We start from the raw sequence: 27,103 nt of genomic DNA, 5'->3' as shown, positions 1-27,103 counted from the left end.
CATTATATTTCCTTGTCTAGTTAAGGAGTGGGGAATGACAGAGCAGCCCTGGTGGGCACCTGACCTCCAGCTAGCGTCAGCCCACCACCCACAGGAGGGTAGGATGGGGTCACTGAGCTTGGTGGAGATGAAGACACTTGACACTGGGTGCACATATCAACTCTTAGAGATACCAGCTTTCCTTAGTATACCTTCATCAATGGAACAGCCACCTGTTTTTGTACTGAATGTTTCTTAAAGACCAAAGAAAAAGGCTTTTCTAAAAACTGTAGCAAGACAGATAGATGTGGATGAGAGATTTGCCTGTTCACCTGGAGGAGTTGTTATAAAAATACCCTAAGGACCAAGTGAGGAAGCAAGGCAAGGATATGGAGCAAAGCAGCAGAAGTAAATGAGAATTAGTCCTCTCTAAGTCTCAGAGGGGATTTTCACAACATAGTGCTTTCCTCAGGATGCACTTCTCTAAATATAGTCTATATTACACACTGCAAGAAAAAAACTGCAACTCGCTGAAGGCTGCGGGAATTACTCCGAGGATAAAACTCAAACACGCTTACTTCACAAATCCCTCGGTAAGTTACAATAGATGAATGAAGGGCAGTTAAGGGGCGCTGCTCGCACCCCCTCTTCCCAGGCTATCGCGGCGACCGGCGCCGCTCGCCAGCTCGGAGTCGGGCTCAGGGGCCTGAGGAGGCGGCGGGACGGGCACAGCCGTCCGGCAGCGGCCGAGCGCGGGGACAACGGCCGCTCACCCGCCGCGGGCACGGGCCCACGGCGCCGCCCCGGGCGCAAGGGCGAGGGGAATCCCCAGGCCCACTCCGGACACCCCGGACCGGCGGCCCCCCCACCGGAGCCCGGGCACCGCCTTGGTAACTCCTCTAGGCTCTCCACACCCGGCCCCGGCCCCATAGCCCGACCCTGGCGGCAGCGCCTGGGACCGCCGCCCATTCCCGCCGCTCACCAGCTGCTTGAGGTCCTCCTCGGAGAGCCCGGCGTAGCGGTACCGCTGCTGCTCGAACTCGTACCGTGTCGTCTTCACCACCACCGCCACGCGCGACGGCCGGAACCCGCCGCCCGCCGCCCCCAGCCCGCCGCAGCCCCGCCGCGACGCGCACGGCTCGGCCCCCGCACCCCGCCCAGCCGCCGCGCAGCGTGCGGCGGGGCTCAGCCTGCTAAGGGCGAGGAGGCGCCGGCGGGCGCCGCCGAGCAGCGGCAGCCCGGGCAGGGCGGAGGAAGTCCCCGCCGCCCGCTGCCAGAGCAACAGGGAACGGCGGGCGGCCGCCCGGCTGGCGAGGCAGAAGTAGCCGTAGAGGAAGCCCCGCGCCAAGGACATCTCCCGGGCTCGCTCCCCTCCCCGTGGCGGGAGCCTGCGGGCGGGAAGGCGCAGCGCTGCCCGGCGGCGGCTGCCCCCGCTCTGAGGCGGCCTCCGCGCCCGGGCAGCGCTCGGCACACATGGCACGGCCACGGCGCCCCGCCCCTCCCCGCGCACGGACACCGCCTCCACCAATACGGAAGAGCGCCGCCAGACGCCCACCCTCCGCGGGGGCGGTGAAGGAGGGGCGGGGGGGCTCTCCCGAGCCGGGCACGGCCCCGCGCGCGCATGCGCCCTTCTCGACCAACCGCGCCGGCCCGAGGAAGGAAAGGCGGAGATAGCGCGTGGCGACAGCTACCCCTGCCGCGCCTTGGGAGCACGAATTGCGCATGCGCTTGGAGCACCGCATCTTCCCCCCCCCCCCCCCCCCCCCCCCCCGCCACCGCCTTTTCCCTACGGGGCGTGAGGCACGTAGGCTGGCGCGCGGGCTGTGCGCGGCTGGCGCGGGCGCCCATTGTGAGGGGCTGTGTCCCCTCAGGCGGGCGGCTCCCGCTCCCCCTGCAAAGGGACACCTCCCGCTCTACCTGCTTCGGGGCTCACAGCGTGTAAAATAAACCCGGCTGCGTCCTCTGTCTCAGCTGGTGGAGACAGGAGTTGGTACTAAGCAGAGTCTGGAAATCCTGGGGTGGACCTCGGTGAGGTACCTCGCTGGGAAGCTGGCTTGCTTCCTTGTTAAACTTGTCTGAGGAAGTGGACTTTGAAAGTTAGAAAAATACAACAGGTTCTGCGTTTTAAAAGGACTGAATACTGCATGTTGTGCAGATCTGATGAGAAATGTGTAGTTTGAGAAGTCCATCTCCACGACTCTTTTGGTCTTTATTACATTTATTGCAATGTCTGAGGAAGTGCAGGAAAAGTCTATGTGGTGAAAGCACCAGGCTTGGGGAAAGACCTGTGCAGTAGCACTGCGAGAGCACGTGAGTCTGCGTTTTGCAAGTCCAGGTTAAAAAAAAAAATCGATGCTGGGTTACTTTTTAATATTATAAAAAAAGCCATCTAGAAATATTGTGGGTTGTTTACATCATTATTAATAACTGCCTTCTCAGGTATTCACTTTCACAGACAGTACTTCGGCACTGAAAGCCTCATTTACGCACGTTTTTCTCATTACTCACCTTGTGCCTGTTCTTTCCCTGGAGGAAATCGGGGCCTCTCACTGTGAAGAGGGATCGAAGCAGCAGCTTTTTTACCTGTCAATGCAGCACCCTTCTACAGTGCTTTACTAAAGAGAGTCTTAGGAAATGAGAGTAGCTAAAGCCACGCAGCCCTTCCCTACTCTTGTATAACAATACAAAAGCCCCATCCAGTCTTTACTGACGGGTAGGAGGATTATTGATCTTCTGATTAGCTTAGCCTTGAAAGAAACTACCACAAACCAGATTACCAGGAGAGTAATTAAACATAACCAATTCCCTTGCTAACCAGAAAATGCCTCGTTCTGTATAACCATTAACTTTGGGATTGTACAAAGTAGTAGGTAATACAAGATCCTGGAGACCAAAGGATGTAAGAGGTTTTTAAAATTTACAGCTCTGTTCTGAGTGGTATCTATTTTATAATTTATTTGACTATTGAGCTGCTCCTGTTGGATTCTGTGCTTCATGTATTACCTATTTGTACTGAACTGTTTTGATCTTTGTTTCAAAAACAAGTCAGCTTCAACCACTAAGGCAAGCTTGAATATGGAACAGTATTTTACTTTGAGGTCATGCAATTATCGTATTATGGTCTTTTGAATTAATGCCCACAGCAAGCATTATAAAATATGAAATACGTATTTTTAAAAGTAAATTCAAAACAGTAGATGATATCTTAATGCTCTGGTAGCAGAGCTGAGGCATGGAGCATGAAGTGATTCATCCAGGGTTCCCAAAAGGAAATCTCTGACGGAATAACTGAAGGGGACACAGATCGTCTGACACCCCATTGTCTATGTGGAAAAAGGTTTAAACTTTCCGTAACACATGAAATAGAATTTGTGGAATGTTACTTTTAGTTTGCATCTTACTTTGTAAATGGACCTACTCAAAAATGTTCAATAGATACTACTTACCCTCTCTTGTACTACACCTTTTGATTTGAACATATACTTGGTAGACAGCAAAAAGCCACAAGTATCTGTCAAATGACACTTTACTTACTTTGAGATACATTCACAGTTTGTGACATATTGCCTGTCTTCATGCCCCATCTTCAATGACTTCAGAGCGATATACCCAGTACATTAAGGGACAGAGTCATTCATACAGAATTAATAAGCACAGGCATTTTAGCCTGGTATTCTTATAGGTTATGAGTATGGAGCAGGGGTGAATTCCCACTGTAATAACTTTTTAAACCCTTGGCTGACCACAACCAACTTTGTTTTGGGCACAGAGTGCTTACAAATTCCTCATGGAAACAGCCACCTCAATACTACCTGCAGTAAGGAAAATGCTTCAGACTAATGCCCATTTTAGGCACCAAGGATTTACAAAATATGAGGTAAATTTCAAGACACAAATCCACAGAAAAACAGGCATCCTTAGCTCTACATTATAGTGGACTTTAAAAAAAACCCTGTGTAATAAACTTAAAATAATCTATTCTGTGTTACAAAACAATGTAACTGGAAAAATCTCTGTGTAAACTCTAAATTGTTCCTAGGTCATTACACTACCTGCAAAACTGACAATGCCCACTGTACCAGCAGTTCTAGGTAAGAAGGTATCCAAATGTAGACTTTTTTCATCCAAAAGAATGTATACATTGCTTCTAGTGCACTTACAATCTAGGACAACTGTTCATTTGTACTCCTTATTGAAGTCTGTGAGTAATGCCTTCTTGTGATCATTTAATTAATAACCGGTTATATAATTAACTAATCCAATTGTTTACATTCTCTAGACTTTCTTTATATGCCCCTAAGCACTACTGGTACCTGAAAATGATAGTGCTATCTTTGTGTTGAAAATGATAATGCTATCAGCGTTAGCTGCATTCACAAAGGAGGAGGTAAACAGACCATCACGGTAACATTTCACAAAACTGAATCCTCAGATTTTGAGCCCAGCTGACCACAGCTGTTAATTCTGATTGTTCTGAGGAAAACTCCAGACAAATGCTTAGAGAAAACATCACTTGTCTAACACGTCAGAATCTTACAAGGCACATAGATGAACACATTAGCAGGTGTAGTCTAACTGAATTCTGATCCCAAATTGTATCCATGTGTGCTTGCATTTTGCTTGCAATATGTGTACTGTCATCGGTGATTACATACTGGGTCACATAATTTGCTTCACAAATTCTAAAATAGAGGAGGATGCTTCAGAAAAAGCAAAATAAATGCAGTTATTCATATGAATGCAAATTATTGTGATTTTTTCACACAAAACCAATGAGAAGAGGCAAGCTTTCTTGTCCACACTTTCATTAGAACGTGTTTTAGTTAACAGAAATTTACTTTTCTACTTGTCTTCCCAGTCTTTGTTTACACATAGACAACTATACCATCCCTGAAGTGGACTAACACAACGGACTTCAACATTTCAGAAGCAATATGAATAGGCTCAAACAGCTGCAGACACATTGTTTTGTAAGAATAACTTTAGTGTTTGTGAAAGACGACCCAGGAATCTGAACTCTGCATTTTAGGCAGACCACTGCTGTAGAACAGGCAATGTATGCTGCTTCTAGACTTTCCTGCCAGCATGCCCCAGTGGTAGGTCCTCTACAACCCAGCTAGAACTGTCACGTTGTACAGGCTGTCAGTAGCACTGAAAGCAGTATCAAATGTGCTAAAAGTTTTCCCTGTATTCATTCATTCAATAAAGACATTACCAAACTCTCGACTGCATACAGCTTGCCAAAACTAATTCAGAAGTCACTAAAGATCGTGACATAAAACCTGAGTGACAAGATTTAGGAAGAGATACAAACACTTCCAAAACATAAAATAATCTATTTAGGCTATCCAATCCAAGTATATTTTACTAGAAACTGATAATCTTAGTGGCAGATATCTGCATATGTATCCTTATATCAGGAATTGTTAGTTTTCCCTTCTTTAGAAAATTATTACTGCACTAATACTTAAGAGCTTCCACCTCTGCATCCTTTACGTATATAAATTAATCACTGGGACTTTGTAGAAATGAATGAATAAATGAATAAATAAATAAATAGATTTCATCTGACACCCCCCCCCCCCCCCAAAAAACCCCAAACCACCACAGAACAGGAGGTTGCTCCACAAACAGCAAGATTAGTGATGCCTAGTTTCATATGGATTTGGATCACGTCCCTACACCCCTCTTCAGGCCACAGTATCCATCCTCCCATGGTATTCCTTTCTCCTCCCTCCCAGCAAATGCTGCAGTGTGTTCAGAAGCAGGTATGCGCCACTCAGCCTCACAGAAAATACCAAGCTTACCCTGAAACTTTCTTCTCAAAGGATACCATCCTCCAAGTTCCGTCACTCAACAACTGCCGTTTGTCATGAAGAACTTAAATTGCCTTTAAGCTTTCTACCTCCCATCCGAGTTTTCTTAAACTGAACAGTGGGCTTGAGGTGGGTCTGACGGAGGGAGTACACAACTGTTTAAATCTCGTTTCCTTAGGAAAACAGACTTGAAATTCTACAGCACGGAAGGAACTGTCTGTAGGAAGCTTTAATTGGGACACAAAATAAGGCAACGAGTTAGACGGAAATTAAGCTGTAAGAAAATTGTTTATTGTTCAGGCATAGAAATTGTTGCTCCGGCTGTCATAAAATGACAAGCTTTATATTTTTAAAACCAAGTTAATAATACATATTAGCATAGGTTCAGTCTTGAGAAACAATGAATTTTAGTGCAATGAGACTAAATGGAATAAATAAAGTATTAGGATCTCAAGAGTAAGAATTCATACCATAAATATGTCTGCACAGATATGTATTTATATATCCTCTATTACCACAGTATCCAAACTCTTCAAAATAGTGAAACATCTCTTTTCCTCCACAGCTTTTAGGAGACACAGCTTCATGTTTAAGAGTGTGTGTGTGCATGAGCGTGTGTATTTCTGTGCATACTTCCGTATATATGTAACAAACTTGGGAAGAGGCAGATCAAAAGAGAGTCTGTTTCTCTGTGAATGATCCTAAGCCTTGTTCCTCATGCTGTGGGAGCAAATGACAAAGTTTAAGTCCTGTGTCTGCAAAAATTCTGTTGTGCCTGTTCTGGAACACTCCATTTGCCAAGGATTTTACAGCTGTAGTAGAATTTAGAGGGATATCATGACACTCAGGTGCTTAAATCCTATTTCACAGAAGGCTTTGATTATCAGGGCAGACTTTGAAATCAAACTCTGCATTCAGTGCACAGCCAGCTGAACTCCAGGGCAAAGTTATCACCATGACCTGTTGCTAAATACATAGGGCTGCTGTGGTTTACAACTGCTGAAATTTCTATAACATGGAGCTTTGTTTCTGAGTATGAGTTACAGCAATGAAGTATGAAGGTCAGTGATGCAAATATTTTGTGGTCAGGAGGCTGACATCGAAAAGGACACAATGTACAGCTAGTCATGGAAAGAACATTTTTGTTAACTGCAGACTGAAGAGTCAAAGAGAATCCCAGTGCTTCACTATTTGAGGCAGGTGCTCTGTTGTGAAGCACTTCCCTTTTCCTCAAGGCAAAAATCCAGTCCTACTTAAGCTCACTGTCAATCCAGATGCTAAATCAATGTCAGACAAATGCTAATTTGGGCAGGCTATTTAGGACTCAGCATAATCAAGATGCTAGTTCAGCTTCATCTGGATGCTAATCTTGACAGGGCAGTGAGAATTCAGGAAGAAGCTGGTGTTCTTCCAACTTCGTACATATGCTCAGATGGGAAAACTAAATTGTAATTTTACTCTTTAGGTGTGATGCTCCTTTTAAGATTGAGAAAGCGTTGCAATTACTTTAATTAAAAGGATTTCAGATATTTCAGAACGTTGTTTCAGGTCTAAGGATAACAAAGAAATAATATTTGGTAACCAGCAATATACAAGGCAGCAGAGTTGCAGCAGAATGATTATAGACATATTTTCTTTAACTTTTGATAGAATTAGTAGAAAACACAGAGCATAAACAGTATCTATACTGTGCACGGCCTTATGAATGATCTGGTAAGTCTTCATTCACAGGTGGTGTTAGAATTGATTTTTCTAATTTCTTATAAGAATGGTTAGGTAGAAGGCAGTAGTTTGTGGAACCACTTTTACAGAGTGACTGGGTCTTTGGCAATGTTGGGATTAATTATTACACATATTAGGATGTGTAATATATTAGTCTGTATCAAGGAATGATGCTGTTTAGGGATAGCTACAGCTAAGGCAGAAGTAATCTCAGATAATCTCACACATTTAAGAAAATTTTTAATGCAGATCTCTAGTTATACTGTGCATGCATTTATTTGAATATATCACATGAACAATTAACAGTGTAAATGCTTGTGCTGTGCAACTGAAAAGGTGTTCATGAGTGCTAGCAGATACACTTTTAGATCTTAATGCTCATATGCCCCCTAGAACTGGCTTGCAGTTCTTCATGGTGAATTCTCCTGGTGCTTACTGTGAACAGGCTGATCATGGTTCTTTGCCCTTTAACAAAATTCTATAACCAGTATACAACTCCAGACATTTTCAAAACAAATGGGAAAAAAAGACTTCTTATGAAGGATGGTTTCTACAGGCCTTGGTCATGCTAAATTGCTACTCCCAATTCTGTTTGTATGTACTTACAAACAGGATGTTACCACACAATTTGAAATAAATGTTTTCAGTGAAGCCTTATGTAAAGCTTTCCAAATGTATCTTTTAAATAACAGATGAAAAGTAAAAAATATCTTTTCATGTATATTATTAGTTCATGGTTATGTGGTTTTATCCATCAATATGATGAACAAACATTTATTCCATGTAAAATTCCTTACTTTAACAATGCATCTAAATGTATTTAATTCTAAAATCTGAAGCCTTTGTAACACTTCTTGAACATGGGAAGCCTTTGTGTCATTTCTGTCTCAGTGCAAAGCAGGCTGACTGGAATCCTCAAAGTGCATCTCTAGTTCTTTCTCAATGTATTGAACTTAAGCTGTTCCTAAAATTAATCTTTGCTTAAAAGTCATAAAGCAAAATGCATCTGATTTCCTCCCTCCAGGAATTGATAAGTCAGCTTAGACATTTTGGGAAGATGAGTTCCTAGCCATGCTGTTGTAACCTCTGGTAGGTGTCAGGAACAGACTAGGGACTGTCTGCGGTTCCATCTAGAATGATCTGAAAAAGAATTTTAAAAAATCTTGCTTATTTGAGCATATTCATGTTTTGAAACAATCTGGCATTTCATAATACCAAAGCAGTAGGTTAAAGTCTGGATATGATCAGTTCCTGGTTAGGGTAAATATCTAACCAGATAACACAGGATTATTCACAAATATTTGAGCATGTGAATAGTGAATGAAGGCTGTGACCCCCCCCATGTCAATAAAGACAAGCACATAAGCACCAAGGATTCAGATGTCTAGATAGGAGAATGTGTCTGGGATGCAAATCATCACACTTCATAATAGATGCTCAGTAAACTGTGAGAAATCCAACATATCTTCAGATAACTCACTGGTCACGATAAAGTACCCAGGGGTGTTTTTGGTGGGTAATCTCTACGACTATGACTAATCTGCAAAAAGTAGATATAGTTGACTAATGCCAGACACATAATATCACTATCTCAGTATCTGCTAAAAAATTGCTGCTACCATCTGGCCACTGCTAAATACTTACTAAAAGTTTTAAACCTCTTACAGGTAAAATAAAAGGCCTTGAGTTTGTCAGAATATTAAATCTGATTTCCGCTCCTCTCTTTCCTCATATTTCAGCATTTAAAACCAATCAGAGAGTTGTCTTTTCTTCTCTACTTTAGATGTTACTGATATCTGCTGCAAAGAATACAGAAACTTTGACTCCAAGAAAGAAGTTAATTCTTAACTTTTCCTCAGTTTTAATCACTATCAGATATATGTGTGTGTGTGTTAGATATATGATTTGGAATCCTTGAAAATTGGTAAGAATTTAAATTAAATTGACAAGAAACGTCAAACAAAGATAGCAGTTTTTCACGTGTTCCTATGGTGTTGCTGAACAGTAGTTCCTTTAAGAATTTTAAAAGTATTTTACTTAAAAAAATAAAAAAACCTCTTGTAACATTTTAAATCTTGGTAAACACCAACAGATGACAGAGTCCTAATGAGGCCAACACGGGAGGTACACGTATAGTGGACTAGAAAACATCTCTAAAATAAAACAAAAGTTGCACTTCTGTCATATGATACCGTCTGGCTTTCAGCACCAGTAGTCTCCAAAATCCATGCAATTCTTGGTGGACCCATATGGGAAACACTATGCCTTCACACACGATAGTCTTCTTTTAAGGTCTGTGACTATGTATGGAGACACTTCTTGGGATTTGCCTAGTCCTAGACTCCAGCATCTTTGAATTCACCCTAATAGCCTCTAAAAGAAAATTCCATGCAATGAAAGAGAGGACACCTCAATCAAAAGAGAGGATCCCTCAATCAGAATAAAGTTAGGAGAAGATTTAAGAGAGTCATTGGTGAGGTGCAGTACAAGAAATAATGCATAAAACATTTCTTTGCCTAGTGACATTGTCCTCCTTGTCCCTCACGTACTTTTCCAGGTTCTCTGTTCCCTCTCAGGGATAAAAATAAACAAATTCCTCTAAAATCAGAAAAGGGAAAAGGATGGAAATCATATGAACCATCCTACCTACAGCCTCATGCTATTCTACTACTATGACTGACATTTCATACTCCCCTGTGAAAGAAATGCCTTGTGCCTCTGAAGAGTAACAGTTCTTTCTAAATACTAACTGGGTTACAACACTTTAAGGACCTTCTGCTATTTCTGATGACCATGATAGAAACAGCACCTGTTTCTAAAAGTAAACAAAATGCATTCTTTTGGAACAGAGACAGAATCTCCTTATGGCAATGAAGAAACCATGGAAAAATCTCTTAGAAGTGTCAGAAGCAAGGTATAACATTTTTGGAGACATCTTAGTCACTTATAAGGTCTAAGTAGTGGCTTTAGATCACCTGCTACCAATGGCAAGCTTAGGTGTTGGGGCTCTAACAGCTCCAGGTTCTGGCAGGATGATTTTTTGAGCCTGACATAGGTACCTTGTTTGTGCCACCAGTGGAAAGAGTTGCACAGTGTCCACGTTAGAGAACTATCTATCCAACAGCTACATATGGATTTTATGCATATTAGCAGTACAACTCAGTACTCCCACGTGCTGAATTTATAACTGCCTGTGGTCAAGGTGCTTAAAAAAACAGAGTCAGAAGACTTTGCACAGATACCTGACACAGGTCTGCCAACATATAGGAAAGCCCCAAATCCATGGACCATGCTCCTTTACTAGGCTATTCTATATGTCTGACTATGGGGAATTCTCTGTTCTGTTTCTTGAAGCAGATCTACCACAAAGCAAAGAATGTAAGGTTTACAAGTCCGAGGAGAGGAAAAGATAAAAGGGAGACTCACACAACAGAGGCCAGTGGCATTCCTCTCAGAAGGGAGCACTCTTGGTCCAATCATTCACACATTGCCATATCAGCATTTTTGATTGTTTTATATACAGATTCACAGATTGTTAGGGGTTGGAAGGGACCTTTGGAGATCATCTAGTCCAACTCCCCTGCTACAGCAGGATCACCTAGAGCAGGTTGCACAGGATCACGTCCAGGCAGGTTTTTAATATCTCCAGAGAAGGAGACTCCACAACCTCTCTGGGCAGCCTGTCCCAGTGCTCTGACACCCTCAAAGTGAAGAAGTTTTTCCTCATGTTCAGATGGAACTTCCTGTGTTCCAGTTTGTGCCCATTGACTCTTGTCTGGCTGCTGGGCACCACTGAAAAGAGTCTGGCCCCATCCTCTAGACACCCACCCTTTAGATATTTATAAGTATTGATCAGATCCCCTCTCAGTCTTTTCTTCTCCAGACCAAACAGCCCCAGCTCTCTCAGCCTTCCCTCATATGAGAGATGCTCCAGTCCCCTCATCATCCTCATAGCCCTCCGCTGGACTCTCCCCAGTAGTTCCCTGACTGTCTTGAACGGGGGAGCCCAGAACTGGACACAGAACTCCAGATGTGGCCTCACCAGGGCGGAGTAGAGGGGGAGGAGAACCTCCCTGGACCTGCTGGCCACACTCTTCTGAATGCCCCCCAGGATACCATTGGCCTTCTTGGCCACAAGGGCACACTGCTGGCTCATGGAGAGCTTGTTGTCCACCAGGACTCTCAGGTTCTTCTCTACAGGGCTACTTCCCAGCAGGTCAACCCCCTAACCTGTACTGGTGCTTGGGGTTGTTCTTCCCCAGGTGCAGGACTCTACACTTGCCCTTATTGAATTTCATATGGTTCCTCTTTGCCCAACTCTCCAGCCTGTCCAGGTCTCGCTGAATGGCAGCCAGCCCTCTGGTGTGGCAGCCACTCCTCCCAGTTTTGTATTGAGCAAACTTGCTGAGGGTACACGCTGTCCCCTCGTCCAGGTCACTGATGAATATGTTGAATAACATTTAACATTTGTTAAATTATTTAGAGAGGAAATTTTTCATATGCATAATAAAGAATTCTGCTGATCTTTCCTCAGCTAGATATTACAGACAACTGGAGGCAAACATAGTAACAATACTTAGCAAAGAAATGAATTAACAATGAAAGAAATGGAAGAAGATATTTGCTTGACTCTGGTCAGCCTACCCGTTTGCTGTCTAGTCTAAATTCACCTCCTCAGTTGCCTTTGTATTCTGTGGGAAAAGATAAATACTTCCCAAAGAATTATTGATCCCATCCACTCTCAAAATCTGTGTAAAAATAAATTGTTCTGTTTCTCTCCACTTAGATTTACAGAGCGATAGTAAAAATGTCCAAGTTGCAACTGGTGAAATATGATCTGAGAAAAATATCAAATACAGCAACTTATTCTTTCTGGACTTTATGAAATTAATATCTCTACCTGAAAGTAAAGCAATTCAATTAACATTTAAAAATACTGGAATAAATTTCTATACTGAATTTGTAAAGTGGCAGAAACATCTCTACTACCTTGTACCTTCACTAAAACATCCACAGCATTAACGTCCTGTGGATGTTCTAGTGAAGAACTCTGTAAAAAATTCTTACAAAAATGTCTGGCGAACATATAGAATCACTTTAATGTTCATAATGCCTCACTTATTACATATATCATATTTGCTTTCTTCTTCAGGCTCTAGCATTAAAGACAATTCTCATCTATCTTTTCATATCTTTTACAGTGTCATGGAATATATAGGACAATCAAGGGAACTATGCTAGTTCAGTTTAACAAGAAGGAGATTGCCTATATTACCAAAAGAACTACCGTTTTTTCTGAGAAAAAATAGGTAGAATGGAATGAAATAAAATGCAGGCATATTTTCTAATTGTATTTCTTGTAATGAAACAGTCACTGAGAACTCACGCTTCTTAACATTTATAGTAGTCTTAAGGAGAGGTAATCTCTGAAACTGAGTTAATAATCAGTAAAAATAAGACAACTTATTCACATACATCCGTCAATGAAAATGAAAGCATGAAAATGAAAGCTTTAAACAAATACTCTTAAATATGCAGGATCTGATCTCTTGCATCCAAATCGATGTTTCTATGCTGATACTTAAAACTGACCTCACCCTCTTCAAAACCCATGAGGTATATTTTTCTTCCTGTTTTGGAAATGGGAGTTCCAGGGACAGGCATGTCTGTGTAAGATGTGAAATGTCTGCATATAAAGTGGAACTTCGATATCAGTAAGTGAAATCTATGCAAAATTAAAACCTCATGGCTCTAAGAATAATAGAAGAGATTATGATAAGCAGGAAATGCTGGAAGTCATCAAAAAAGCACTTGAAAGGGATTTTTAGAACTGCTGTCAGTAACTGGACATAAATGAAATGCAGATGCTTAACTGAAAGGTCAAGAAAAAACAGCACCTGACACTCATATCTCAGAATCTGTTTGCTGGCTGCCATCTGAATATTTGTATCAGAAGACTCTGCAAATCAAAATAAATATTTAACTTGTAAATCTGTGCTCCTATGCTCCTTTGAAATTCCCTTTCCCCTCTATTTCCCCCCCCCCCCCAAAAGAACAAAGAGATCTTATCATCAACAATTCTGGAAAGGAATCAAGCTCCATCCAGAGTTTTTAAGTTACCAGAAACTCTTTGTAAAGTCAATAGAGACTATTTAGGAACTACAGACGGCATGTTTGATTATCTGTGAGCAATCCAGGGAGTTCTCAGTGCTAAAAATTTTCCCATTTCCTAAACAGAAAAAAGTGTTTGTGAGAAAAGGTTGTATAAGAGCATCATGCTTTCTTTAGAGCTCTGAATGCTACTGAAATGTAGTAAAACAACAATTAATATTGGGAACAAGCACTGTAAACTGCAATCTGTTTGCCTAATGGGGAAAAAAAGACTTGTTTCCTTAAGCAGTCACTCATAGCTGTTACGTGTACATGACTTGATTCTTGTTGAACAGTTATTAAAAGGACGAGTTTATAATATAAGGACAGTAAGTTACTCAGTTGAAGAAGGAAACTAATGCTATGAGCAACAACTCAAACATGTTTGCTGTAGTCCTTCTATTAGAAAACCAAACATAATTGGCAGCCCCTGTATTCACTGTAGTAGTTCGGCACAAGAAAGTGAATTCACACCAGAAATGTGACTTGTTTTTTGCTAACATAGAAGAACTTTTAAGTCTGACAACTGTTTCTGCCTTGCTTTCTGCAAATGTGACCCCAGCCTTGTTGTGAGCCGTATTAACAGCTTCTAGAGTAGGATTAAGTCAGCAATATCTTGTTTTAGTTGCATGCTTCACTTTGCGTAGCCTACACATTTGTTATGTTGAAGAAAACTGGCAAAATGGGTGTGTAAATCTTGACCTGCAAATTTCCTAGTGAGGTAATTGTTACAGCTGATCAAGGATCACTGCTTTTAATTAAGTTAAGCACTGCATAATAAATAGCTTAGTAAATACATTATGCTTGAAGCCATTAGTAACTACTTAAGTGCTGATGTGAATGGACTCAACTTTCACTTAAGTAACAACTAGTATCTCAATACCTGTAGTCATTTCTACTTAAATATAGTGAAGAAACCTTTAGGTAAACCTTGACAATATTAAAATTTCTTAACCCTCAGCTTTTTGTCAAAAGAGTATTCCACTGGTATAAAGATGTATAGATACTTCATCTGGCAAAACCTTGCATTTTAACAGTACTAAGTCAAAATACTAAAAGGAATTACACCCTTCTACCTGAAAAGGGGTATCTGTAACAGATGAAAGTTATAGTCAGCATGAAAAAAACCCCAAAAGTACAATATTCATTGCTTACAAGAACATACCCTGAAAGGATTACAGCATTCCCAGGAAATTTTCTGCTTACCAGATCCACTGTTGCTCACTTGAGTTACTTTTTCATCCTCTTCATCATCGCTATCACACTCTAATGGCTGAAAAGCTGTTTCTGACTCTGTGTCTACTTGATTAGCATCCGACTCTTGCTCAGCAAAGCTTCGCAATGCCACAAGGCGGTGGTGTATTGCTGCATACAGGTATCCAGTGTCTTTTGAGCTTGCCTGCAGAACATAAAATGCACACAGTCCAAACTAACCAAGAAAAATCTCTCTTTCACAAAGAAGCTGAGAAATTTTGAAAAGTAATGAAAGAGCTGTATTTTTTCCTTTTTAATCAAAACAATCCATTTAAGATTCACACTTAATGATTAATTTCAGAAAATAAATTTAAATACAAATAATGTCAAGTTTCTTTAAGTGGTCTTTTAGTGTTTTTATAATATGTAGCTGTTGATTATTTTCTCTACAAGAAACATAAGCTTAAAAATTATTTCCCCAGAAGAATGTCCCAGTACTGAGTACTTGATATTCCAGACAATTCCTGAATATGATTCTAGAAGTAATAAAGCACTGAAATTTGAATATTTGTATTACATTTTGGTTTACAGAATAAATAAGAATTTTAAAACCTAACTACAAAAAATTATTCGTGATTACAAAATTTAAAGATACTACAAATTCTGCTGCTATTGTTGAACAGAAGATGAGCATCATAAGATCATAAGATCTCTTTGTTCTTTTAGGGGGAAAAAAAAAAAAAGGGGTATGGAGAACCAGACAAGGCACCATTTTGCCAGTACATAAAACCTTTGAGCAGCCATGTCCTGAGTACCATGTTCTGGTCAACACATCTCAAGGATGTAGCAGAATTAAAGAAGGTAAAGAGAAGGGCACCAAAAATGATCAAGGGTATGATGCAGCTCCTTATGAAGAGTTGAGACTCTTCAGTCTGAAGAGAAGGATGAGAAGGGGGTATAACTAAAGTTTTCAAAATTATAAAAGTGGTGGATAAACTGAATATGGTATGGCTGTTCATCTGACCACACAATAAATGCACTAGGGTACACTTAATGAAAGCAGGAGAGGATCAGCATAGGAGAAAGTGCTTCTTCACAGAGTGAGTAAGAACAACTAGAATTTGCTGCCTCAGGAGAAGTGGGGAGAGACAGTATAAACTAAAAACAACAGGCCAAAAATATAGTAACAAAAGTTTTTAAAAAAAAAGGTATTAGAAAAATCCAGGGACAGTAATTTCATAAAATAGATAGCAAAGGAAACAGCAGGGGTACAGGCTCTCACATGCCTAATACAACACTTACAGACACTGGGGGTCAATGTGATGAACAGACCATACAAAGTGGCCATGCTTGCTTGTGCTTCCTAGAAGTACTGTATCTGGGCACTGTGAGAAGTGCCAGCAGAGTACTTATGTTCTTATGAAGCAAATCATCTACTGGGATAACTGAATGCATATGGTCTTCTGTAGCCCAGTTCTCCACTTCTGTGCGTCATGTGGAGTAATTTCTATCTGCATCACTTGGCAATAGGAAGAAATATGTCTCATTTGGATTGGAATGACATGTTTCACTGTGTACAGGTGGAAAAGCTATGAGAACTGGGAAGCAGCAGCAGATCAGAGTTGCCTTCTGTGCTACCCAGTCCTGCAGCAGCAAACATTTCTCTCCCTACAGCCAGCAAATAAGAAAGCAATTCAGAGTTGTTCAGGTGTCTCAACCACTAATTCTCAGTGGACAAATCTGAGCTCTCAAAGTAACACAGCTTTTCAGGAAACATAGGGGCATAAATATGAAAAAGGCAGCTATTCAGTCTGATAGTTTCTATCTATAGCTTTCTACTTATTCATCCAAAAGCCACAGTTCCTCTGTCACTTTAATCTAATATGAACTCCAGCTTCTGCCAAGAGTGGTGGACTCACCTCCATACATCCTCTGACTCTTCATTTCTATCCTCTCCATTGTGCCAGCACCACCATTAGGGTAATCACAGGTGAATAAAATCAAGCTAAACGCCTAACTTAGCAAAAACGAACAAATCACCCAGATTAGTTCTCTGATCTGCCTCAGTCATAGCTGTCCAAATTCCAATGCCACCAAAAGCGAGGAGGGAGAAACAATCATGAGAGGAGGGAGCAGGGTCAGACCTCTGCACAAATCTGGTACTACAGGACCAACCTAATGGCGTCCTGTGGACTGTCTCCTTTGTAGTCAGCATCGTATGACTCCCTCCCTCATGAGAAGCCCTTTGGATAATATCCCTGAACCAAATGTATCAATCATTCATGTGAGGTAGGAAAAACAAATTTAAATGACAGTTAAAAGTATCTGCTGGTGCCTTGGAGGAGTGGGCTCCACTGACTACTAGAACAGCCTGATTTACGTGCCAAGGCTTTGGTGATGCCTGCCAGATGTCTCACGGATTGACCGATTTGCCTTCCACACTCAAGAGCCTCCTTGTTAGTTTGGCTGGGTACCTCCTGTAGGGATGGACACCAGCCACTTCAGTGACGACTGTAGAAGCAGCTTCCTGCAACTCTTGCCACACACATACAGCTGTCATGTATCCTGGTTTCCTAATACATGTCTTTTTTTACTATCCAGAAGTGCCAGAACAGAATTCAGGGAATGTTTACATCCATATATGCTAGAAAAACTGCAGTATATCTGGAAATCTGGTACATTTCTAATTCTCACATGCAGACCAGCTGTGCAGCACAGCCATAATTAAGTCAATCACTGTTTGGAAGTGATAGACTTACAGTGCTTGCATATACAGTGCATGGTGCTTTGCTTGTGTAGGACATGTGACACTTCCTGGCAGTGGTGATTTATTATTCTCGCCCAGGAGGCTGAACCCTTCCCAGAAAGGTCTACTGGGGAAACCAGAGACATCCTTAAACTCACGTGAATGCTCTCAGTTCCCAACCTAGGACATATGTGCTATTTATTTGCAAGTAAGTCCACCATTTTTCCATCCTCAACTTATCAGCCCTTGCTAAAGAAAACCAAGATTCCCAAGACTATTGTCTTACGTAAGGTGGTATCACAAAATCTGTGTTCTTCTCAGCTGAGAAATGGAGGTCCTACTAAGTATAGCCTGACAGAGCATAAAAGGCCGTCTGTTAAAACCAAAGCCTCAGCAAGTCTTGATGAAATGGGGATGTGAGTGTGGTTTTTATCTCTTGCTTACCTGAATTAGAAATACTTGAACAGAGTGGTCCTCCTGGTCTGTTGCAGTGAAGCACAGGCTCCTTCTGTTTGCTCTTTTTATAACCATTTGATCCCAGAGTCGGGTGTTAAGAATCAGTCGCAAGCTGCCTTGATTTCGCATAACTAAAACAAGAAGGTTTATATGATAAGTCATTGGAACCATCTTCATTTTTACTGCAGCAATTATTTCTACCACTTGTATACAACTAGTATTTTCATGAATCACTGTCTTTAATTTGGTTTAAAACCTGACAAGATGAGATTTTATTTTTAATTATTTTTTTAAATACCAAAATATATTAGTTTCTTTCAATACATCTGACATACAAAGCAAACAATCTGCTGAAAGTGTGCAATACAAAAAATGACAGCACAGTAAAAACAACATTCCAGAAGTGACCTGAAACAGTGCTCCTGGAAAAGCAGAATCAACAAAAAGCAAACTGTCAGACTGGTGACTGAGCTAAAGATACACTGCAGTAGAAAAACACAGAACGTAACAACATATGCAAGCCTGAGTGTAAAAACTGAATGAAAAATGTCCAGGGCCTCAGTCTGTAATGCAGCTAACTATTCAGGCAATGTTAAAAAGATTCTCAGCAACTTGACTTAAATAAAACTAGCTACTCAATTTTAAATGTTCTGAAATAAACTTATTCTGGCAGCAATAGTACAAGTTTTTAGTGTTTTGTGTATGTGTTACTTTGTTATTTAATTCTTACTTAGCCTGGACTGCAGCATTCCACATTTATTGCTGGAAGTGTCATTAAGCCTCAGGGATCCTCTACCTTTTTCAATCCAGGTTAAAGAAAGCTTATTAAATACAAAGAGCTTGCAGTTGATCTGAAAGAGAAATTGCCAATGTTAATTTTATTGGTTCTAGAACTATGTGGTTTTAAACCTTTTGACACAGCTTTTAACACATCCATATGCACATATCCAAAGATAGATACATATAGATGTACCACCATTATTATTTTAAATGAAATGGCTCCCAGATCTGTGCTAAACTTTCTGCTAGTTATGGAAAACATTCAGCATGAATACCAGTTTACTTTTTCAATTATTTCATCTTCATTAACTCTCGTGTGTGATATCCACTAACACAGCTGAATTTGTTGCAAGTGTTCTACAATCTTACTCCCACACTCATTAGAAATATTATGCAGCCCAGGATACCTGTACCACTACTTGGAGAGTACTACTCCAAAGAGAGTGAAACTTTCATGTTCTGACAAGATAGTAGATTTAATCAATGAAAAAATGATGTAACTTTCAACGTTAAAATTTTTAAAATCATATACATGATTGCTATTTTCTGAGAAAATAACAGTTTGAAGATGAAGAATAGCAAGATACGTCCTGCTGGGCCATAAAGATAATTGATATTTTATATGAACTATAAAAATAATTACTTTGGCAACACATTTCTCTTTCCCAAAGAAGTTTTGTCATAAAAAAATCTTTACTCAAATCACTTCCAATTTTGAAGTTTTAGTTAATGCTGATACACTGTGCAGATGCTTATAAAATACAACCGTAGAACAAAGTTTTGAAGCAGTCACTTACTGAAAGGGACTATAAAATGAACAAATATAATATGAAAAAGAAAATATCAGCCTAGAGAAAAATGGGTTAGCAGAAGCATATCTTAAAAAAGTGAAAATCTAAAATATAAACCAAAGTTGTGTTCAGATTGCTGCAATCTGTAATAGAACTAGATGTTCAACAACAAAACTGCTCACCATCAAGGCTTTATGAAATACACACCTGTAATACGTTATGTTCTGCTTCTTCTCCAGTTATAACTTCAACTTTATCTAACAGAATTTTCTCCACTGGGTTGGAAATACAAGCAGCTGCTGATTCAATTAGTGTTGCATTCCTCAAAAAAGCTGTTTCTGTAGGGAGGTGGGGGGGAAAGGAAATCCTTTCTGTACAGCGAATATTTTCAGGACAATAAAACTAGCACATAGGATGGCCTGTGACTTCAGTAATCCCTGAGACATCTGGTTATGAGTAAGTTTTTGGCCAAAGCAGTAAATAGAAGAGAAAAATAAAAACACTGGAATACTGCAAAATGTCTTGCCTGTTTAGGCTCATTTTGAATTGAACCGGGCTCTCTGCAGTTGCAGAGGTTTGCTCCAAGGGACAACTTGCAGAAACAAGTCCTAAATAATTAGAAGTTGATTTTCCAAATTAAACTGGTCTGTGATATTGCTGTGCAGATTAATAAATAATGAAAGACATATGTCCCAATATTCCAATATTCAGAACAGTAATACATATACAATAAATAATTGACAGGAACAGGAAAGGACAAGATTTGAAAGGAGCAACATTGTTAGAAAATTTTGTATATTTGCATAATCTATACACATTTTCCATTGGCTTTTTTTTTTTTTTACTTCTAAGAATGTTGAAGTGCTTAAGAAGTCAGAGGAATGAAGTAAAAGGATCCAATACATTCATTAGTAAAGAGAGGTGCAAAATTTGGCAAGAGGGCTCAAGATGGGGGCCTAGTTGGGATTCCCTCACAGCCTAAGTTTACGTGGCTTGCCTAGTAGAACAGCTCACACCAGAGTCACAAACAACCCCTGAAATCTATCTATATAGAAATTTCAATCCTACAATTAAGATACAAATATGGCAAAGTAATTTACATGAACAGTTACAAAATAGAAGCAGCCAACAGCCTAAAATTGTAGTTCAAAAATGCAGTCCAAAAGGCATTCACAAAGTTCACTGCATTTTTTTCAAATAATAAATAACAATAATCTGCAATAAATAATAATAATCTGTAAAACTCCATCCTTTCCTGAGTAACTTAGATCATTCATTCGGAAGTTAGTCCAGTTCAAATGTCATAAACCAAAATGTAGCTGCTTTCTGAAGACAGATTTTGGCACATATTGCAAGTGTATTAGTGACTGGATAACTTGAGAAAGGATGAAAACTATTGATCACCACTCATTTGACGTCCTCTAAGATACAGCAAAACATATAATAATAAAGCTAACTATACTTGTTTGCTGAGTATGCTTACTTGTTTGCGGACTGACTGGAAAAGATTCTATGTACATGGATGTTACTTCTCCTTTGTATGAATCAGCTTCATTACGTGGCTTGGGGTGCTTTTCAGGACTCTAGAGAAAAACAGAGGAAATAAGAATTCCTATTTAAATACAATGGCTATGTTACTTCATATCAAACAGAACACTGAATCATGTAAAGCACGCTAAACTGAAGATTAGCAATTGTAATAGCTTAAGAGTAAAAACTGACCCAGATGATACAATTTCAGCCTCTAGTGGTAGTAATTTTATTATCATAAAATCAGTACATCATTCTTCTGCCAAGAAGAATGACCTCTTTGTATGGATCCTGCACTAGGATTTAAATCCACTGAAAGACCTAGATGTTTGAGTAACAGCTAATTTCCAGTTTAAGCACTTAATTCCCAGAAGAATAGTTCAAAATTCCCATACAGCACAAACTTAACCTCAGAAGAATCAAAAATTTCCATGACCTTCAGGTTTTGCAGCTAAAGTTTCTTAGGCATGTCTAAATAAATGCTTCTGGCTCTTGACAATGCTCAGTGGCGCAGCTCCTACCTTAAACCTAAATCCTGATCAGAAGTCATAACCCAGACCCATGGCTGCCAAGATGTTTCACTGGTAGATAGCCATACTGTTTTCATTCTACTTCTAGAAACTGAATTTCAATTCTATTTTAAATGGTGCAGTTCTCAACTTGCAAACCATCTTTTTGTCCAAGTTTCCTTCAGAACTGGATCCCTTAAGCTGTCTCACAGCGTGCACAATATAGTTTAACATGGACACTACCTACGATGGGTGTTCAATTTTCCCCTCAGACTAATTTCTCCCATCTCTTAACAGTTATGATGGAAACTATTAGAGGGGTGGGGACCACATTCTTTTAACTCATATTGTGGCTGTTACCTGGAATATATATATAAAAAAAAAAACTTTTCAGGTCAAAAAATGAGCAAAAGAGAAGTAGTGCATACTGCTATGAGTTAGTAATTAGAGTACTTATTTAGGATGGAGAAGATAGGGATGCCTACCCCTTCTACAGCAAATATTCAGCTATTGTCTCCTCAACAGTCATTGGAATCATATTTACATCTTTGAAAGAACAATATGAGCTGAAAAGAGTCAATATCTGAAAAAATTATACGTACATTAACCTTGATAAAAAGTCTGCCAGCATTTACAGATCTTACCAAAACTCTCTCAACCATGTTTTCTCCAAACACAAAATCAGAATTGCTGCTCTTTTGTACACTTCTGTCTTCAAACAACTGACTTCTGTGGGAACAAAATAACATAAGAATGTGACTTAGACTATTTAGAACTTTGTAAAGAATACAAATAAGCTCATGCATTAACTTTACCACACCTTACATTGAAGACAAACAAAAAATGACCACTTAAGTAATCAGACAAATTCTTTGATAATCTGAGAATATTCTTTACCTAACATTTCACAAAAGGAACAGAGAGTATCATACTGTATTTCATGAAGATTATTGAGGATGTTCCTTAAAAGCAAAGAACAAGAAGCAAAACAACATGCCTCCTCTTCCTCCTCTTCAGGGAAGTGTCGTACTCCAGAAAATTTAGTGAGTTACATTTGTTTCCCTCTTTTCCTTTTGCTCCACCAAAAGACTACCAACAATTAAAAATTATCCCTTCATGTTGGTGCAGCTCTGGTACCCTTCAGAACAACGTACTCCCCAGTGCCTTACAGGCACTCCTTGCCATCCACCTAACACCTTGGAAAGGCAGAGAGGCAGTGTATTCTAATGCACACACTTTCAATTCACATAAATACTGCAAAAATGTAAAGGTATGATAGCAGATGGCTTATGATGAGGTATAACTGAACCAGGAAAGAAAGATCATCTTCCCATGTTTCAATGACCTGTTCCATAGATACACTTAAAATGAGAAGTGAAGAAAACTAAACATTTGCAGTCCTTTGGTACTGGCCAACTATAGTTTGGGGATACATACTTAGGAGAAAATTTCATACATTAGATAAATCACTTTACATTTAGGATCTGGAGTGTGACTGGTTTTGGCAGAAGCTATATTAAAATTATACTTGTCCTTCTTCTCTTTTTCCTTCTTAGTGTCTCAGGTTTTCCACATAAAAATCAATTATTTTTTTTTTGCATTGTTACCCCGAGTTTAACTACTCTCAGTTAGCCTCTTACCTCTCAGGAGGTTTTAAGAGAAGGTGAATGTGTTTTTAAATAGTGCATAGTCACAACTTGTAAAAAGTATATTACTTGTGGAATACATTCAAGAGTATTCTAATGTAAGTAGAGTTGTGATTTGACCTGCTATTTACATAGCCATTTTGAACTAACAGAATCCATTTTTTATAAGTCACTAGAAAAGTCCTTCTAAATGTCTTTGTGTAGAAGTTGTTCCTGCTGCTGGGTTTTGGTTGGTTTTTTGGGTTTTGTTCAGGCTTTTTTTTTTTTACAAGAGGCTTGTACGTTGTTCATGCTTTCTGTAGAGCTTAATCACTGCATCTCTTGCTGGCAAAGGAAAAAGCATCCAAGTTCTTGTTTCTTTCTGTTCCAGAAGGACAACTTGGCAGGAAGACGATCTAATGTTCTGTCACAAACTGCATACTTCAGCACGACTTATCTGCTCTTCCAGATCATTTATCACTCTTGGGAGGGCTTAACGGCACATATGTCATGCAGAGCATATTCCTGTTAATAAGGTGGGTTTGTTGCCAGAACTTGTATGATTGCCTCTAAATCTTAAGTTTCTGTGTTCACAACTACAGTGTGCTTGAAATCTCTTCACATAGGATGAAGGAATTCTCAAGTACAAGCTGTCTCCGTTTTACTCCTAAGGAAAAAAAATATTCCTTAACATTCTCATGCTTGATGTGTTGCTAAGACTAAGAGCACATAAGAAGGAGAAGTCAGAAAATCCATCTTTTATCAGCTTTGAAGCCTTTCATACATGTTTTGGGCAATGAACAGGGAATCTGAAGTGCATTTAAACTAATGAGTTTCTTATCCTAAAGAAAACTTCCCACTAAAATTCACTGAATTGTAATAAATTTTCATCCTGAAATTTCATCTGCTACTTCTAGGCTGTTCCAGTAGCAACTTGGTAAGGATAGCACTCCAGAAGAGCTAAAAACCAGAAACTAGAGCAGTGTCTCTAAGAAATAATATGGGAAATGGATTTTTATTATTTTCAGAAATGTAAGGAAAAAGTAATCAGTGCAGGATCTTTTTCCAGACAGTTAACTGGAATTGCCAGCCATAAAGTCTTATTAAAACCTCAATACCCTTATGTTGCTGCAGGACAAGAATGAAGTGTCCCAGGGAGGACATTGCCATGGAGATGGAAAACAGAGACACTGAATTCAGGCAATGATCACTAACAAGGAAAAATGGGAGAAGGAGAAATGTGTAAGATACTAGAAAGGGACTATGGAAAGGGAGTAGATCCAGGTACTGTCCTTCTCAGAGTGTGCAGAAGACTCTGAGTAGCTGCCAGTTCCAGTGCTGGCCTTGAGCCCTTGCAGTTTTCCAAGCAAATCCTTGCACAAAGGTGAATACATGACCAGAAGTCTGCTTTTTCCCAGCATTGTATTTCTGTGTTGGGTTTGTGTGGCAAGGTTTTGGTAGCGGGTGGGGGCATGGGCTATAGGGGTGGCTCCTGTGAGGAGCTTCTAGAAGCTTCCACAGTGTCTGATAGAGCCAACGCCAGCCAGCTCCAAGATGGGCCCACCCCGGCCAAGGCCAAGCCAATCAGCGCCTCTGTGATAACATATTTAAGAAGGGGGGAAGTTTTTTTTTTTTGCAGCTGGAGGGGGAAAGAGTGTGAAGATGTAATATCAAGGTTAGTGCAGGAGGAGGGGGGAGGAGGAGGCGCTCCAGACACCGGAGCAGAGATCCCCCTGCAGCCCGTGGTGAAAACCATGGGGAAGCAGGGTGTTCCCCTGCAGCCTGTGGAGGAAGGATGAGGGGGTGTAGAGATTCCAGCTGCAGCCCGTGGAGGACCCCACGCTGGAGCAGGTGGAGGCACCTGAAGGAGGCTGTGGCCTGTGGGAAACCCGGGCTGAAGCAAGTCCCTGGCCAGACTGGTAGACCCGTGGAGAGGGGAGCCCATGCCAGGGCAGGTTTTGCTGGCAGGACTTGTGACCCTGTGGGAGACCCACGCTGGAACAGTTTTCTCCTAAAGGTCTGCACCCCATGGAAGAGACCACGCTGGAGCAGTTCGGGAAGGACTGTAACCCGTGGGAGAGACTCCATTTTGGAGCAGGGGAGTGATCAGAGGAGTCCTCCCCCCGAGGACAACGAAGTGGCAAAAACAACGTGCGCTGCACTGACCGCAACCCCCATTCCCCCCCGGCCCCGTGCCGCTGAGGGGGGCGGAGGTTGAAGCAGGGAGTGAAGTTGAGCCCGGGAAGGTGGGAGGGGTGGGGGGAGGTGTTTTAAGGCGCTTGATGTTACTTCTTTTTCATTGCTCTATTCTGTTTAGTAATAAATTAGATGAATCCCTTTTTCTAAGTTCAGTTTGTTTTGCTCGTGACGATAATTAGTGAGCTCTCCCTGTCCTTGTCTGGACCCAAGCCTTTTGTTAACTTCTCCTCCCCATCATGCTGCGGGAGGGGTGAGTGAGCAGCTGCGTGGCGCTCAGGTGCCGGCTGGGCCTAAACCACGTCACTGTCACAACACAATCTTGTTTCCAATCTTTTAATCAGACTCGACAAACTGCAAATTTCTCCTTTCAATTCATTACTACAGCCATCAGGAAATGGAACTGTTGGTGGTTTCCTGGGACATTGACAGCTGCAGCAGCTGCAGAGTGCTAACAAACCATTTTCATTCATACTGAAATATTTTAAAGCATCAGTCACTTAATACAGAAGAATGGCACTTACACTAGCCTGCAATATCAGACCAGTATGCACCTAGTTGTACTTAAATTCCTTTTCAACTTGTCAAATCAACATTTATCACAATTGTGATACACAGAATTAATGAGGCACAAATATCCCAACCAGATTACCAATTCCTCTTTTAAAAAAAAGAAATACCACAAGCACTTCTAAGTCTTGTAACTTGTCAGCTCTGCATGGCATTTTTCTATCCATCTGCTTCACAAAAGAAAGCCGCTCACCTATCTCTTCCTAGGGATTGTGCAGGTGACAGAAGGTAAATAGATTTGGAGTATGAATACCAACTGATTTTGAAGTCAATACTCTCTTCCCTTTAGCTTTTCCAGTATGTGCATTACCATCATTCTGAATCTGCTAAAAATCCAGTGTGCTGTGTGGCTCAGCATTGTCCTCACAGGGCATCATCACAGTATTAATTGTGATAGAAAAGGAAAGGCTGGCTCTTCCAAAATCACAGTATGCATCTGCTCTCTAATGATGCTCTTCTTGCTGGTAAGGATTAAGAATCTAAGTTGTCCTTTCATCTAAAAATCCCTTATCTCCTCAGAACCCCGGCACTGTGTGTAAGAGCCCCAAATGCTGTGCGTATGAACCTTTATCTATCTGTGGCCCACCCAGACCTGAAGACGACTGGAACAGACTGCTTTGCAGTTAACATGTTCTCTGCCCTCTTTGGGTGGGAGGGGGAAAGGAGGCAACATCACAAACGTGTCATCTGCAGCCCTAGCAATTTTGAAATGTCATTCTCCCATCATAACTGATTTCAGCTGTATTCCTGAAGCTCACAACTTCCAGGTAAATAGCCCTCATCAACCGTCAGAAGCAGTCTTAACACATACCAGATAACCTTCTGGCTAACCACGGACCTAACATTCTCATGAGTCAGTCTCCAGAGAGAGGTAGTAGCCCACTTTTGCACCAGTATGACCTCTTTCAGTCATATACGGAGGCAAGGGCATGGGGCAACGTCCTAGTCCAAGGAAGTCAGCTTCCTCATGCAGAAATCCTGAAGTCCGTGCTGGTCAAACCATGTCTGCACAAAGATGCCACCCTATCACAATCATCAC

General features: G+C 40.9%; 2 protein-coding genes across 2 annotated transcripts in view; both read right to left on the bottom strand.

Moving 5' to 3' along the window:
- NADK2 (NAD kinase 2, mitochondrial) overlaps positions 1 to 1,483 on the bottom strand; it is a 36,489-nt gene extending 35,006 nt beyond the window's left edge. The window contains 2 exon segments of the mRNA XM_075740681.1: positions 962 to 1,354; positions 1,356 to 1,483. Of these exon segments, the coding sequence (XP_075596796.1) occupies positions 962 to 1,354; positions 1,356 to 1,454 (492 nt within the window). The 5' untranslated portion in view covers positions 1,455 to 1,483.
- Positions 1,484 to 6,080: 4,597 nt separating this feature from the next.
- Positions 6,081 to 27,103, bottom strand: part of RANBP3L (RAN binding protein 3 like) — a 36,267-nt gene continuing 15,244 nt past the window's right edge. Inside the window, exons 9-15 of the mRNA XM_075740543.1 lie at positions 22,318 to 22,402; positions 21,118 to 21,217; positions 19,842 to 19,972; positions 18,794 to 18,914; positions 18,052 to 18,194; positions 14,874 to 15,066; positions 6,081 to 8,657 (exon numbers count right to left, since the gene is read on the bottom strand). Coding sequence (XP_075596658.1) covers positions 8,614 to 8,657; positions 14,874 to 15,066; positions 18,052 to 18,194; positions 18,794 to 18,914; positions 19,842 to 19,972; positions 21,118 to 21,217; positions 22,318 to 22,402 — 817 coding nt within the window. The 3' untranslated portion in view covers positions 6,081 to 8,613. The remainder of the gene's footprint in view (positions 8,658 to 14,873; positions 15,067 to 18,051; positions 18,195 to 18,793; positions 18,915 to 19,841; positions 19,973 to 21,117; positions 21,218 to 22,317; positions 22,403 to 27,103) is intronic.

The sequence above is a fragment of the Balearica regulorum genome, chromosome Z (genome assembly GCF_011004875.1).
Source record: "Balearica regulorum gibbericeps isolate bBalReg1 chromosome Z, bBalReg1.pri, whole genome shotgun sequence".
NCBI lineage: Eukaryota > Metazoa > Chordata > Aves > Gruiformes > Gruidae > Balearica > Balearica regulorum.
The sequence above is the reverse complement of the archived record's forward strand: the minus strand, read 5'-3'. Positions and strand labels throughout refer to the sequence as shown.